This window comes from Psammomys obesus, unplaced genomic scaffold (genome assembly GCF_907164565.1).
Source record: "Psammomys obesus unplaced genomic scaffold, mPsaObe1.curated_primary_1811, whole genome shotgun sequence".
In the NCBI taxonomy this organism is placed as follows: Eukaryota; Metazoa; Chordata; class Mammalia; order Rodentia; family Muridae; genus Psammomys; species Psammomys obesus.
In genome coordinates this window covers 2827890-2842486 of record NW_026590405.1, presented here as the reverse complement: position 1 = coordinate 2842486, position 14597 = coordinate 2827890, and the positions used below count along the sequence as shown (strand labels likewise).

The 14597-nt window shown below is 48.7% G+C and overlaps 1 protein-coding gene across 1 annotated transcript; it reads left to right on the top strand.

Annotated features, from left to right (window-relative positions):
- The first annotated feature begins 1033 nt into the window (after window positions 1–1033).
- Window positions 1034–11809, top strand: Ndufv3 (NADH:ubiquinone oxidoreductase subunit V3). The gene is made up of 4 exons (XM_055607148.1): window positions 1034–1137; window positions 2637–2757; window positions 8137–9222; window positions 11587–11809. The coding sequence occupies exons 1-4, from the start codon at window positions 1090–1092 to the stop codon at window positions 11739–11741; spliced, it is 1410 nt and encodes a 469-aa protein (XP_055463123.1). The 5' UTR covers window positions 1034–1089; the 3' UTR covers window positions 11742–11809.
- Window positions 11810–14597: the final 2788 nt, after the last annotated feature.

The following is a 14597-nucleotide window of genomic DNA, read 5'->3' as shown; positions in this document are numbered from 1 at the left end:
CCTGATGTTGTTCAGAGGCCCGGCTTCCAGTCAGTCTCAAGGGATTTCATGAGGCTGCAGTGTTAGAATGTAGCCTCTGCTCAGCCCGCAGTATCTGTAACATCCTCCCCTCCCCCGCCCCTTCCCCTCCCGTTTCACAGAAACCTCTTCCATCCTCAGAACTAAGAAGAGGCTTCCACCTGGGCTGACTCCACTCTTCAGAGACCTGGCCATTCCCTGTCTCTGGGGCCTGAACGCTTCTCGGAGGTCCCGTCATGCTTTTGTCTCCCTGTCTGCCTGTACACCGCATCAATAGCTCTAATAAACTTTTTCTTCCCAGTGATTCATTTCAGTGTCCCAAACCCTTTCACCACCATTGAGTTTTTCTTGGTGTAAACTGGAGGTCAGGGCACATTCAAGTGCATGAAATGCTTACAGTGCACTGGGCACCGTGTGGGAGGGGTGGGAATCAACAGTGGGAAGGAGGAATTGATAACCAATAACATACTCTACAGCTATGTCTTTGGTAAGAAGGTTCTCCAAAAAGTCTCGTCTGGGGGACGGGGGAGGTCTGCCTTCCTCAGTGAGTTAACCTGTTGATTATATTCGTCAGAGTTGATCCATAGAGCACAGGCTGGCTTTGAAGAGCCCAGCCGCGGGGTGGGCGGATGCGTACCACCACGCCCAGCTTCTGGTTTGTTTGTTTGTTTGTTTGTTTGCCCCTACTGGACACGCAAACTACCACCGAGCTGCATCTCCAGCAAACAACAAACTCACAAAAACCCCACGAAACACAAAAGGCTCTCAGGTCGAACCAGAAACGCTAACTGCAACTTTGGGAGGCTGCAGAGGTCAGGGTGAGAGCAGGGCAAGGTGGGCGTGCCTTCACCGGAGGGACTTCCAGAAGCCCACGTCCAGGGACGGACCCAGCGCGCTCCCACTTGGGACTGGTGAACTTTCTCGGGGGCGTGGCCTCGGGCTGCGCGCGCAAACTCTTGGGCCCACCCTGGTCTGCGATTGGCGAACGTGATCCGGGGCGGAGCCTCGGAGGGCCCGTGAGCATGCGCAGTCAGGTAATTAGGTGCGACCTCGGCGTTCGGCTTCTGAACCATGGCGGTGTCTCTCCTGCTGCGGGGAGGACGAATCTGGGCGCTGAAGGTAAAGGGCGAACGGGCGAGACCTACCAGGCCCCAAGCCTGACCCTCGGCAAGCCTGACCTCAGCTGCACCCGTGGGCTCGGTGCGGTGAGAGGGGTCCCAGGGTTTGTGCTCACCTGACCCGGAGAGAAGGGCTTTCTCTGCAGGAGCAAAGCCGAGGCTCCTTGGCTGTTCTTAAAACTTAACCTGGCTTTCTCTGCAAAACCAGTGTTGGGGTTTGTTCGGGGATGGATCCTAGAGCTCTGCCCTTGCTTGCCACGAGCTGTCATTGAACTGCCCCAAACAGGAATTGCTCACAGAGAGGGTCCCCGTCGTCAGATGGGCACTATTTAGTGCCCCTCCCTTTTTTTCACCGTGTATCGGTACACATAATTTGTACACACGCGGAGAATAATCGATATAAGCAGAAGTTTTCTCGTTCTTTTGGGGGCCCGGCATAAAGCACCCCAGGACCTAGCACGTACCTTAGCGGCTGCCTGCGCAAGTACCGTAAGATTCTTCTCAGGTTGTAACATTTCTGGAGCCATTGCCTACATTCTCTTTACTAGTTGATAACGTTTCTGCAGCTTTCCTAAGTCAGGGAGATAATTTTGCAAAAAGAAACAGTATTTTACAGAGTAACAAAATAAGCGACAGGATAAACTGGCTGTGGCTTCTAGGCCCAGGAATCTGGACTGGGCTGAGAGCCCGCTGGGCCTTGCGTCCAGGATTCTGGCAGGCCAGGTGATGGCAGAGGTCCAAGAGGCCAGCACCCCCTCCCCATGTCAAGTCCGGTTTGTCTAACTGGGACTTTTTTGGACAAGTGGCGGCAAGCTCTTCTGCCAGCAGCACCCGCCTGTCATCTCTCCCCTACCCCCTGAGCCCAAGGTTCTGCAGAACACAGGACCAGGCTCTTCTCCACGATGTCCCAAAGGTTTGTATAAAGAAGGTTTCAAATGTCTTTGTTTTTTATATTTTTATAAGATTTATTTATTATTTATATAGTATTTTGCCTGTATGTGTGCCTGCATGCCAGAAGAGGACACCAGAGCTCATTATAGATGGTTGTGAGCCACCATGTTGTTGCTGGGAATTGAACTCAGGACTCTTTGGTTGCTGGGAGTTGAACTCCGGACCTTTGGATGTACTCTTAACCTCTGAGCCATCTTTCCAGCCCCTCAGGACTCTTTGGAAGAAGAGTCAGTGCTCTTAACCCCTGAGCCATCTCTAGCCCACGTCTTTATTTTTTTTTTTTTTTTAAAAAAAAAAACTTTCCAAGTGTCTATTTTGGGAAATTTTTTCAAAGATTAGGGAAATGAAGATGTTCTCATTCACACAGTGATTGTCCTGAAATTTGGGTATGTTTTTCTTGAAGCTTTTTTTTTTTTTGTACCTTTCAAAATAGTCATAATTCCCGTATGTCTTGAACATTGTAATAAATGTGCCACATGAATACTATTGTATAGCATTCGCATTATAATGACCCTTACCAAGGTGGGTATCTTTGTTGACTCTCCCCAGGCTGTGCTCCTGGAGGCCAGGGTGCCCCAAGAACTGGCTTCTGCTGTGGCCCTCTCTACAGAGTCAGGGACGAATGAAACGGGAATACAATCAAATCCCAAGAAGCGAAGTGCAGCCACAGGTGAGATTTTTAAGAGATGGTCTCAGGGGGCAAAGAATGAAAAGTCAGGAGCATGAAATGAGTTTGACCGGCCACATACCCTAAGGTTCTTCATCTTCCTAGGGTCCAGATCATAATCAGATACAAGATCGGGACACAGCAGTGATGTACAGTGGTGCTTTCTAAATGCCCAGCTCAACAGGGAGAGCAGAAGGGCCCTGGCATTTCTGAGGCTCTAGAGGACACGTGCCAGTGTGAAATAATGAGACCTATCCTACTTTCCTTTCCCTGGCTTCTGGCTTTCCTGTCTCTCCAAGACTCTAGTGAGTTTTTCCTAGTGTACCTCATCACCATCCTGAGCCAGCGTTTCTGCTGTGCTGGCACTCAGCTGGTGCCTGGTTGGTTTCCAGCTCTTTGTGACATCATTTTGATTTCTGTCACATTTCCCCCCCTCTCTGAATGCCTCACACCAGGCAAGCAGGAACTGCAATGCATCTTAAATGCTTCTCTCCTGAGAATAATTTTGTTTCCTATGCCTTGCTCAATTGTGTATGTATGTTTTTTTTAATGGATCATGAACTAGGTTCATTGAATTTAGTTTCTTAATTCATGGAGCCCTGATCTACCCCAAACAACTATGTAGAACTGCTTCTTAGCAAAGCTTCCATCATAACACACGGGACCATGGAGTGGTAATTGAGTTCGGTCTTAGTTTCACTAAAAATAGTATTTCTTCAGCTTGAGTATGTGAAACTAGAGAGTCTTCTGTTTTCTCCCTGTCTGAGTACTGGCTATCAGTAGGTGTTAAATGTTTGCACTGCCTGCCCACAATCTTTCCTGCTCTACACACCACACACACACACACACACACATATCTCCATAAGCCCCACAACAAAGGTGTCCTAGCATGAATTACAGAGGGACATGATTCAGCTCTGCCTAAACCTGCCTGATTTTTAAAACACAATGCTCCTTTCCTTTTGGATGCATTGAAAAATACAAATATGAAACATGAGGACTGTTTAAAACAACAACAAAACATATAATCCCAGTGTGTGCCCAAGAAAGGTCTGCAGCAAGAACGTCAGTGAACTTGGGTACCATGTGTAGCATGGTCTTTTGTTTGTTTGTGCATGCTGTGGCTTGAATCCAGGGTTTTGCCTAGTCTGGAATGCTATGACTGCTTCCTGGAGAGTGACTTAGATTTTAATACTAACTGTGTCCTCTGTGTCTCTGGTAGATTGTTAAGTTATGTCTATAATCCTATCTCTAGATACATGATTTTAGACTAACTGGATTTTAGGACCCAAGAGCCTTCTACATAAGAACAGATGTCTGTGTGAATAGAAGTGTCTTCCTGGGAAGGTTTGGGAAGGGAGACCTGGCCTGAGAGTCGGCCTGGGATTCCCATAAAGCCCCTGCCCATGGGCCCTGCAGCCACCTGAGCCTGTACGTTTGCCACTTCCCTGGGTGCTGTGGGGCGATGAATCTGTGCTGTGGGTGTGGGTGTGGATGGCAGTGGGCTTTGGGGTAGAAGATGACCTTCAGAAATAAATTGTCTTCTGTGCATAGTACACTTGTCTGTTATAATTTCTCTGTACAGAGAAAAAGAAATAGTGCTTCTAAGTAGCCTCAGATAGGCCTGAGTTTTCCCTAGAAGTGCCAGGGACTTGAAAGCATTGAACCAGCGAGGCTTTGGGACCCTCTGGGGCTCCCTGCATCTATTCAGCCCCTAGCCCAAGGGTCGGGGCCCACCCTTGAGGACAATATTTTCTGCCCTATCCTGGAGGCTCCCATCTCTTAGCAGCATGCAAAGCTGCTGACACACGTCAGTACCAAGGTGCTCCCACTGGCCCTTCTTGGAGATGTCCCTGGCTTTTCTTTGCTATCTGACTGAATCCCGTCACCATGCCACCGTTGCACAGATCTGTGAGTTACTAGCTGAGCAATTTTCACATTGCTTTTCTTCAAGTTGGTTTTGGTTTTTTTCTGTGGTCTTGCTATGTAGTACATGTTGGCCTTGAACTCTGGAGTGCTAGGATTGACAAGTGTGCACCATCGCACCTTGCTTTTGAGTAGCTCTTTAAGAGTACAAAGCCAGAGTAAGTTGTTCTCCATCCAGGGTCGAGTCCAGGCTTAAGAAGTGTGTCATTTCTAAAACTAGAGGTTAGCCATGTTAACCACAGGCTAAGGGTGGAGGGAGCGCTGTTCTGAACACTTCCCACACGTTACCTGCACACCTCTTACCAATGAGCTAGGTATCACACCAAAGAGGTCTGCTTCGGGCCTTGACATTCCGGCCTGTTCCCTTCTCTATATTCTAGTCACTGTGCTGTCTCACTTCTGGAGGAAAAAAAAAAAAAAAAATCTAGATTCTCCTGCATTCTTTTTTTTTTTTTTTTTTAAAGTCTGTACACACATGTAATCCTAAACCTATAAAATCTGAGTGATTTTAGTCTCCAGACATGTTTAAGGTACATTTGTGAGTGTGCTTTGTTTCTTGGGTTAGTTTTATAAATCATTAACACTACATAGGAATATTTCAAGGTTGCTAATTCGTTTTATTATTTACACACATTTATTAACATGTGTGTGTAGGGTGGTGTGTGTGCGTGCCATTGTGTGGCTTTGTGTATGTGAGTGCAGTGCCCACAAATAGCAGAAGAGGGCATTGGATACCCCGGAGCTGGAGTTACCAGCTATAGTGAGCCACCCAAGGTGGGTACAGGTTGCTGAACGGGGCTCTCTGCGAGAGTAATAGGTGCTCTTAACTGCTGAGCCGCCCTCCCCACCCTGCTAGTACACGGCCGCCCTCTCTTCTTTGACAGAAAGCTTGAAGACTGTGTTCTCCATTTTCAGCCAAAGAGAAAAGAGATTCAGAAACTTGAGCTGTGTCTTCAGAGGAAGATGGGGCGGCAACAGGGAGAAATGGTTGGCACCATCTGTGTTGGTAGACGTAGCTGTGTGCAGGCTGCTGTGGTCCCTGTGGAACGAGCAGCCCCATGCACATTCCCCTCTGTGCTCTGAGAGGAGCCTACAGGAGTTGGGGGTAGGCAAGCAGGTGCCCTGTTACACTGTCTGCTGAGGAGAGCCGGTCTTTAGCTAGAATGCCATGAGAGGATGCCACATCCTGCGTCCACACACGGATTGTGCTCCTCAGAGGTCATGGTCACCTGTGACCTGCTCCGCCGGATGCAGACTTGCTGTGGATGCTGGTTCCAGGTGGCAACCGTGGATCCATATGGCAGGCTTCTGTCCTGGAGCCCAGAGATGAGGGCAGGGCCAGGGCTGGGCAGGACAGAAGGTGACCCTCCATCAAAAGCAAAACCAGATCTCGAATCTGTTAGCCTTTCCTTGCACTTCTTCCTGTAACCAACGAGAAGAAGAGAAGCTGCCCAGGCCTTCTCATTCCACACGGTGAAGTCCCCTTGTCAGGCCGGGTTTGCCTGTCTGGAACGTCCTTTCTGTTTCATAGGTAAATAACCTATAATGTAAGTTTTTATCCCCTCTCTCTCTCTCTCTCTCTCTCTCTCTCTCTCTCTCTGTGTGTGTGTGTGTGTGTGTGTGTGTGTGTGTGTGTGTGTGGTTATTAAACCTGGGACCCTGCATGTGCCCAGCACACACTGTATCACTGAGCAACACCTCAGCCCCAGTGATGTAGTTTTATAACTCATTACAACTTTCTAAATTCCCAAGGGCTAAGGAGAGGGCTCAGTGGTAGTTTGCCTAGTATGCCTCAGGTCCTGGGTCCAGTCACAAGCATAAAAACAAAATCCGAAATTCTCAGCATATTTTGGAAGAGTCAGTCCATCCATCATTTTCCTATTCAAAATAGCCTTCCGGGAACTTTGTTTGTTTATTTTAATTTTTGGATGGCGCTGTATGTAGCCCAGGCTAGCTTCAAACTTGCTATGTAGCTGACCTTGAACGTGTGATCCTCCTGCCTCAGAGTGCTAGGACCATAGTCATGTACCGCCACACCCATTTTAATGCAGTGCTGGTTTGGAGCCCAAGGCCTATTACACGTCCAGCTGGCACTGTGCCAGCTGAGCCGCACCCCGAGCCTAAGGTCATGTCCTATTTGCAGTAGTCCAGCTCAGGAAAATGCCAGTGCTGCAGATGAGCGGCTAGCTGGATTAGGAGCCACGCATCTGGCTGCTGTGAATTCTGAGCTGTGCGGTTGTGGCTCAGGGAGCAAGCATGTGCTGCCCTGCCCCGCTGCACTACTCAGCAACGGCTGCAGCTGTGTGCGCTCTGAGTCACCACGTCAGTCCCTCAGGCAGGGTCAAGACAGACCCAGCCCGTGTGTGAACCAGGGCTGGGTCAAGCCGTCACCCCCCGCACTGGCTCTGGTCATTTCATTTCGCCGTGCCTGTCACTCTTTCTCCGGCTCAAGAGACTTCACTTGTCTTTGCTCCTACCAGTTACAGGTTTCCCCTTGTGTAGGGTGATGACTGTGGGTGAGCAGGCCTGATCCTACTATGGAGGAGGAGGGGGCACACAGTTTTAGTGTGTATGTAGCCCCGTCTTAAGGACCCTGTCTGTCCACTCCTATGGAGAATGTTTGGTCCCACTTCAGGCCCGAGGGCAATTTACCATAGGAATAACTTGTCCTGTGTTTTTCTGGTTAGAAAGATAGATACCCAAGAAGATTAAATGAAATTAGCAGTAAAGTGATTTTTTTTTTAAATTTTTATTTTGCCCTTTCATAAGTGACTATGAAATGTAAGATTTTTTCTGTTAGGATTCATCTAGCTTTTTCTGCAGTTTAACATCTGTTTCCAGTGATATGGTATTGAATTATTTTAGACTTTTTGGTTTTGTAAAACTTGTTTTCTTGGCTGAAGAAATCCCCATGTGGCCTGTGTGAGTTTTGAGGACTTTTCTTCCTTTTTAGGGCAACATTTAAAAAGCTGTTGCCACTCCCTCCTGCTCCCCTCACAGGAACGCCCCAAACAGACTCTTGTCTAGACCTGCTGTTTTGTTCAGAAAAGTCAAACTGTGAACTTTTACTGAGAAGCACCAAATGCTTGAGTGATCTTAGCACTTCGAGAAATTGTGCATTTGTAAAACCTGTATAGTCAACTCTAAAGATCTGCAGGAGTCTAACTTATAAATTTGAGTGAGATCGTTTAAAAAAAATTACTATTTAGGAAGCAGTGAGTGAGGAATGGAGTCCGTTTGTGGCCCTGGTTGGTGAGAACGTCCCTCATTGAAGGTTCTGCTGAGTCAAGTCTGCCCACTGCTGCTGCTGCCCCAGCACCTGTGGGGGTTCCTGGGACCTCTCTTGGCAGGGCCAGTTCCCTGGACCGCATTAGAACACGCTGATATGCAATGCACTGTGTGTAGCTCTGAGTTGTTCTTTAAATAATAAATGTTCCTCTTTATGCCGTTTCCCAGATGTGGTGGGAGCAGAGGAGAGAGGCAAGCCCCTAGCCACTCACACAGCAGCCGCACTGGCCAAAAGCACGTCTCCACCCAGTTCTTACCCATCGGTGGAGAACACAGGTGGGGCCGTAGCCGGCCCACACCCCAGTGGCAGCCTGCTGCGCACAGATGACGGGCTTCTGAAGCGTTTGTCAAGAAAGACTCTGGTAGAGTTTCCTCAGAAAGTTCTGTCTCCTCCACCCTGGGCCCAGGGTCCTGATTCAGAGGCTCGGCGGCATGTGCAGAAGGTGACAGATGACTCGTCCTCATCCAGCTCCTCAGATTCAGACTCTGATGAGGAACGTGACTCAGACGTTGGTCACCGAGTGGCAAGTCAAGGCAAGGCAGGGTCTTCCAAACCAAAGGCTTCCCGTCCCTTCGAAAACGGAACCCCTAAGATCACAGTTTCTGCAAAAGAGAAAGGCAAGGTGCAAAAGCCACACACAGGTGACACCTCCCAAGAGAAGTCCCTGCAGCTGAAAAAGAAAGGGACTGTCGCCAAGCCTGCAGAAGACCTCAAAAAAGCCAGGTCCAAGCCCACGGCATCCAGTTCACGGTCTAATGAGATTTTGGAGCAAAACCTGAAGGAAGAACACCAGCAGGGGAAACCGAGACCAAGGGAGACAGGGAAGGAAAGCCCAAAGCCACTCGAAGCTGAAAGAATCTTATCCGACCACACAAAAGCCAGGCGATCTGCACAGCTCACTAGTGGCCCAGTGCCCACAGCGAGAACACAAGAGGCCAGTGCAGGACAGCGGCCAGCTGCCGCCCCACTGGCCAAAGCCGGACATCCGGGACCGGAAGTGCCAGAGCCCACGGGGAAGGCTGCTCCTCTGGTCAGAAAAAGCCTGGAGAAGCAGGTACCAGAAGGATGCTCAGAGGCCGAGGAGAGCTTGGAGGATCAGAAACTAGTTCTGAAGAAGACAGTTCCTGTTCAGAAGAAAGATACCTTCGAAGAGAAAGCAGGACCACAGCTGGAGGGGAGGTTCCAGGCCGAAGTTGGCGAAGCCACACCCACTGATGCAGGCCCACCCCAGGAAGTCCCAGGCGACACTCAGGGTACACCTTGCCTTGGTTCAGACTCTCCTTGTCCTGTAGGGTATATAGATTCTAAGAACCCCCTTGAGTTTCTGTGTGTTTAGAAAGCAGTATCCTTTTTTTTTTTTTTTAACAGACTTAACGTAGCTCAGGCTTGATTTCAAAATTGCTAGGTAGCTAACACTGGCTTTGCACTCCTGATCCTCCTGCCCCAGCAACTAAGGTGCTGGCTTCAGGCATGCACCACTTGGCCTCATTTAACTATTTCTTAGATGGCTTAATTTATGGAAACTGATAGTTAGCATCACCACACTTAACCTTGGAGGGTTTCCACGCACACATTTCATCCTGCCGAGCAGCAATCGTCCAGAGCTTCCACAGGTCAGGAGCAGCAGTCACACTTGGCAGTGATAACCCTCGGGTGGACTGAACTAGATAGGTGCCTTGCTGAACTAAAGCAAGTGCTAGCAGGCAGGCAGCCACGGCTTGCATCGTGGACTTTTTACAGCACAGCACACAGGGCTGTTTAATCTCCAGTGAGTTTCTAAGGAGGGGCCTTTCAGGGGGGACAGTACTCCTGTGAAGCTTTGTGGTCTCGCACGTGTGTGACATCCTCTGGGCAGCTCCCTGGGAAATTGGAATTCCTTGATTTTGTTAAAGTCTTCAGTTGCTGGAACCTGTCTTAAGATGTGGCATGGCTAGCAAGGCCTGGTCCCTGCACCTGTGTGTCATTCCCAGCCCATCCTGGCCTAACTTGCATCCCCTGTGTGCTAACTATTGCTCTTCCAGGAAACTGACAGCATTTGTTTTCTTCCTTTTCCATTGCCCCTTTCACTAATATGCCAGGTACTAGTGTATGCCAGACTGCCTAAGACCTTGGGGCCTGCCTTCCTGATGCCATTGCAATTTTCAGACTCGATCTCAACTGGACAGGAGGGCCTCAAACCTAGGATGAAGGCCCCTAGGGCCGGGGATTTCTAGGTTGTTTCTGGGGGGAGACCACAACGACTCACAGGGCTGTCTGTGTAGCTCAGTGTGGGGCTTAGTCAGTGAGTAAGGTCCTGGGCTCAGTTTCCAGCACTGTGGAAACAGGCTTACCTCCCCCAACCTTCCAACCCTCCTTGCTAGCAGGAGAGGCTTAAAAAGTGCTCCTTGCCTGAAGCTCCTTGCTTCCAGGTAACCCCCGGCTCCCATCAGCTGCTGCCTAACTATGTAGTCCATTGCTTTCAAGGTACGCCTTCAGCACACTGAAGATCTTCAGCTTGGTGAAGAAGACAAGATGCCAGCTCTATAAGATCATTTTGCTTCTTTTCCTTCCTTCCTTCCTTCCTTCCTTCCTTCCTTCCTTCCTTCCTTCCTTCCTTCCTTCCTTCCTTCCTTCCTTCCTTCCTTAAATGACAAGAGACCGCTTTTGGATTTGGAATAGAGAAATCCGTATTTAAGTTGGTGGTGTGTATGTGTGTATGTTTTTGGTTTTTGTGCAGTGCAATGTGACTAGAAATTGAGACAGCTCTACTGACCTGATTCCTAGAGAGCTGGGAAGAGTGTGAGCCCAGACCTTGTCCTGTGGCCCCCGCTAGCCCTGTTTTGTCTCCTGTCTTGTATTCATGTTGCAGAAGAGCCACGTCCTTTTGCTTCGGGCCCACACTTCCACTTTTAAGATTACCAAGTGTTTAGGTGTATAGATTTATTTTTTTTCCACTTAAGATAAAAGGCTAAATTTCTGTTTTTGTTGGGTTTTTTTTTTTTTTCTCTATTGAATCTGAAGATAACCATTTTCCTTAAAAAGTTAAACTGGCAAAACTACATCTCCTTCCTAGTTCTCATGTTGATTTTTATCGTTATTGTAACAGTCAGATTTTTCTCATATCTGTGCATGGAAATCATCACTTTCCAGGGAAAGTGATGTTCTGTGTATTTTTATATAACCTGGAAGTCCATCCACAGGTCCTTCTACATTTATAGAGTTCAGGGCCTAGAAGTGCATAAAGTACCTCTTTACGCATGTATCGATGTTAGGTTCATCGATCTAAAATAAGGAGCGAGGCGGCCTTGTCCTGTCCTGTCTCATAAATGTTAGGATCTGCCATTGTATTACCAAAATCAAAGCAGAGAGCTGTCCTGTCTCCCGGCCGTCCTGTGACGCAGCTATCATGGGGAAGGCATCTGTGGCAGGGTTAGAGGTTTGACAGCATTGCCTCTGTGTACTTCATGATTACACTTCACTGGAAAGACAAAATAAGTTTCAGCATAAGTTTTCAGATGACTTCTCTATATTGTCAAGGTCTCTTTCTCTGGTCAACGCGCTCACTAGCACAGACCTCTGCTCTACAGCGCCCAGACAGGCATGTGTCTTGACAGCTCTCCCATCACTTCCTTCTACAGAGCCCACTCCAGCCCCTGAGCCGATGGACATGACCACCTACAAGAACCTGCAGCATCATGACTACCACATCTACACCTTCCTCGACCTGAACCTGGACCTCTCCAAGTTCAGGATGCCACAGCCCTCCTCAGGGCGAGAGTCGCCTCGGCACTGAGCTCAGCTCAGGGCAGCCCCATGTCAGCCCATGAATTCTTGCCTGTAAGAATAAAAGCCAGTCACAAAGCTCCAGATGTGGTTATTTTCCCCTCACACTGTCCAGACCAGAGAAAGAATTAGCGACACCCGTGACTATTTGTGTAGAGTCTGTGGCATCCTCCAGGGGGCCACAGTGAGATGTTCACAGATCTTCCTTGAGACGTTAAACTGTATCATCCTAACAAGGCCTAAGGGATGTTGTCTGTTGGGTACCACATCCCTGTTTAACTGGCAGTCCACAGCCAGCCAGAGGGATCCAGAAAATGAGAGAAACAAAGCTGCCGGGCCCTCTCAGCTTGGTACTGGTCTACAGCTGCGGTGACTGCTAGATCTGAGCCGCAGCCTGGATAACTGGGAAACGGTTACACAAAGAATATGTGCGTGTGGAGAGAAAGAATAGAAACTGGGGAAAGTTACACTGATTTAAACTACATTACACAAAAAAATGTGTGTGTGTGTTTAGAGAGAGAGTAGAAACTGGAGATAGGAGTTACACTGATTTTAACTACTACATTACACAAAAAATTAAGTGTAGATTACACTGATTTTAGCTGTAATTTTATGTAAAGAGTGCCCAGCCTGGCCTCCAACTCAACCCTGTCGCTTCAGCTTCCCTCTTTCCAGGATACAGACATGTGCCACCACGTCCTTAAGGGTCAGCTGTGTACCTGCCAGGACAGCAGAGCCTCTGGTGACCACAGCAAATCCTGAGCTACTGTAACTGTTTATTGACCGGGAAAACCATCACGGAAATTCAGGACCAGTGAGCACTGCTATGCACGTCAAGGGTCTCAGCCCCAGGCATGGTGTGGGGGACAGACTGACTCCAGCGACGGCCAAGGTCACATGGGGGCACGGGTGACAAGTGTGGTCCGCTGAGGTATTGTCTTGGGTTTCCTGTTCCTGCCCTTCACGTGCTTGCTGTGAGCCCATGCTGGGGTTCTACTGGTCTGAGTCCTGGTGCTTGGCCTCCAACCTGCACAGCACATCGGGTGCAGACGGTCTGACCTCACGTTCCTGCGGTCACACCTCTCAGCATCGGTTCAAGTGGAAGACTTTCCCAGGGATACTGCGATCCTCTGTTGGTTTGGTGGCCAGCACACGGTTCAGCAGCTCAACAAAGGCCTTCTTCGTGAAACTTAGTCTTTCAGTCTCTCACGTTTATATAACGTGCTTTGGTCACACCCCCATTACCCACTCCTGTCCCCCCCTCCACCCCACTGACCCAATTCTCAACAAGCCCCACTCCTACCTTGATGTCTTTGTGTGTGTGTGGCCCGCTGCATTTAACTAGGGTTGCTGATGTGAGCATGGGTTGGGGGAGCAGGGGGACTCAGTTTCTATTGCTGTGAGAAAACACCATAACCAAAAGCAACTTAGGGAGGAAAGGGTTTATTTTATCTTACAGCTTAACAGTCCATCACTGAGGGAAGCCTGGGCAGGAGCTAGACAGAAACTAGAGGGAAGCAGAGGCCATTGAGAAACTTCATTTCTGGTTTGCTTACCATGGCTTGCTCAGCCCGTGTTCTTACATAACCCAGAATCCTCTGCCCAGGGGTTGCGTGGCCCGCAGTGAGCTTGGTTCTTCCGTCTTGCCTGGGAGCAATCTGATGAGGCATTTTTCTCAGTTGAGGTTCCTTTTTTCTAGGTTTTGACCTTATCTAAGATTGTGTCAAGCTGACAAAAAAATGACCGGCACAAGGGTCAACTTATTAATAACTATACCACTGAGGAATATGACCATCCCTCAGCAACCTCTGCTGGTAGCTTCATAGGGAGGAGTGGGGCCACGTGAGCCCCTCCCCCATTCCTGCTCCATGTTGATTGGCTCAGCCTAGTTCGAGTTGCGGCTGCTGCTTTGGTGAGTTCATGAGTACAGTGACCATGTCATGTCTCGGTGACATTCCACAGCCCTCTTCCTCATCTTCTGGCTCTCACACTCCCGAGACCTTCTCTCAGCTTTGGATGGGGTGGAATAGATGTCCCATTTAGAACCGAGCACCCAACAGTGACTTATTCTCAACCCGAGTTGCCAGCCTCTTTTTTAACTGACACCAACTGTACAGAGAATCAAGACTGAGAAGAGCACCGATTGTATCTGCATCTCACCTGTCACCACGGGTCTCCTAGTTACATTTCTAATTAAGCCTCTTAAACATCGTACCAAACAAAAATGGGAATCAGTAAGAGTTTCTAGAATTCACCCGTACTAGCCCAGATAACATCAACACCTCCCTCGATAGAGATGGCTTAAGGCAGACGTAGCCATTTTTAACGTTCAGACTTTTGGCTTTAGATTAACAGCTCTTCTGGGCTGGAGAGATGGCTCAATGGTGAAGAGCTCTGTCTGCTCTTCCAGAGGTCCTGAGTTCAATTCCCAGCAACCACATGGTGGCTCACAACCATCTATAATGTGCTCTGATGCCCCCTTCTGGCGTGCAGGTGTACATGCAGATAGAGTATTCATATACATAAAAATACATTTTAAAAAGATTAACAGCTCCTCAAACATAAGCCAACATGTGTGTGCAGTGTATGTGGGGATGTGAAACTTTGGGTGAAAAGGAATATACAAGTTGTATGTGTGTGTACATGTGTCATGTGTGTGTGAGAGAGAGAGAGAACATGTGGAGATAAGAGGACACTCTGCAGAAGTCGATTTTTCTCTTTCCACTATCTGGGTCCAGGGGTCAGAACTCAGGTCACCAGGCTTGGCAGCTCCTACCCTCTGAGTCATCGCTCTAGTCCCAAGGGTAAGTACATGCCGAACTCAACAGGAATTATGAGGCCTGAGCCATTCTTGCCTTGGAACTGG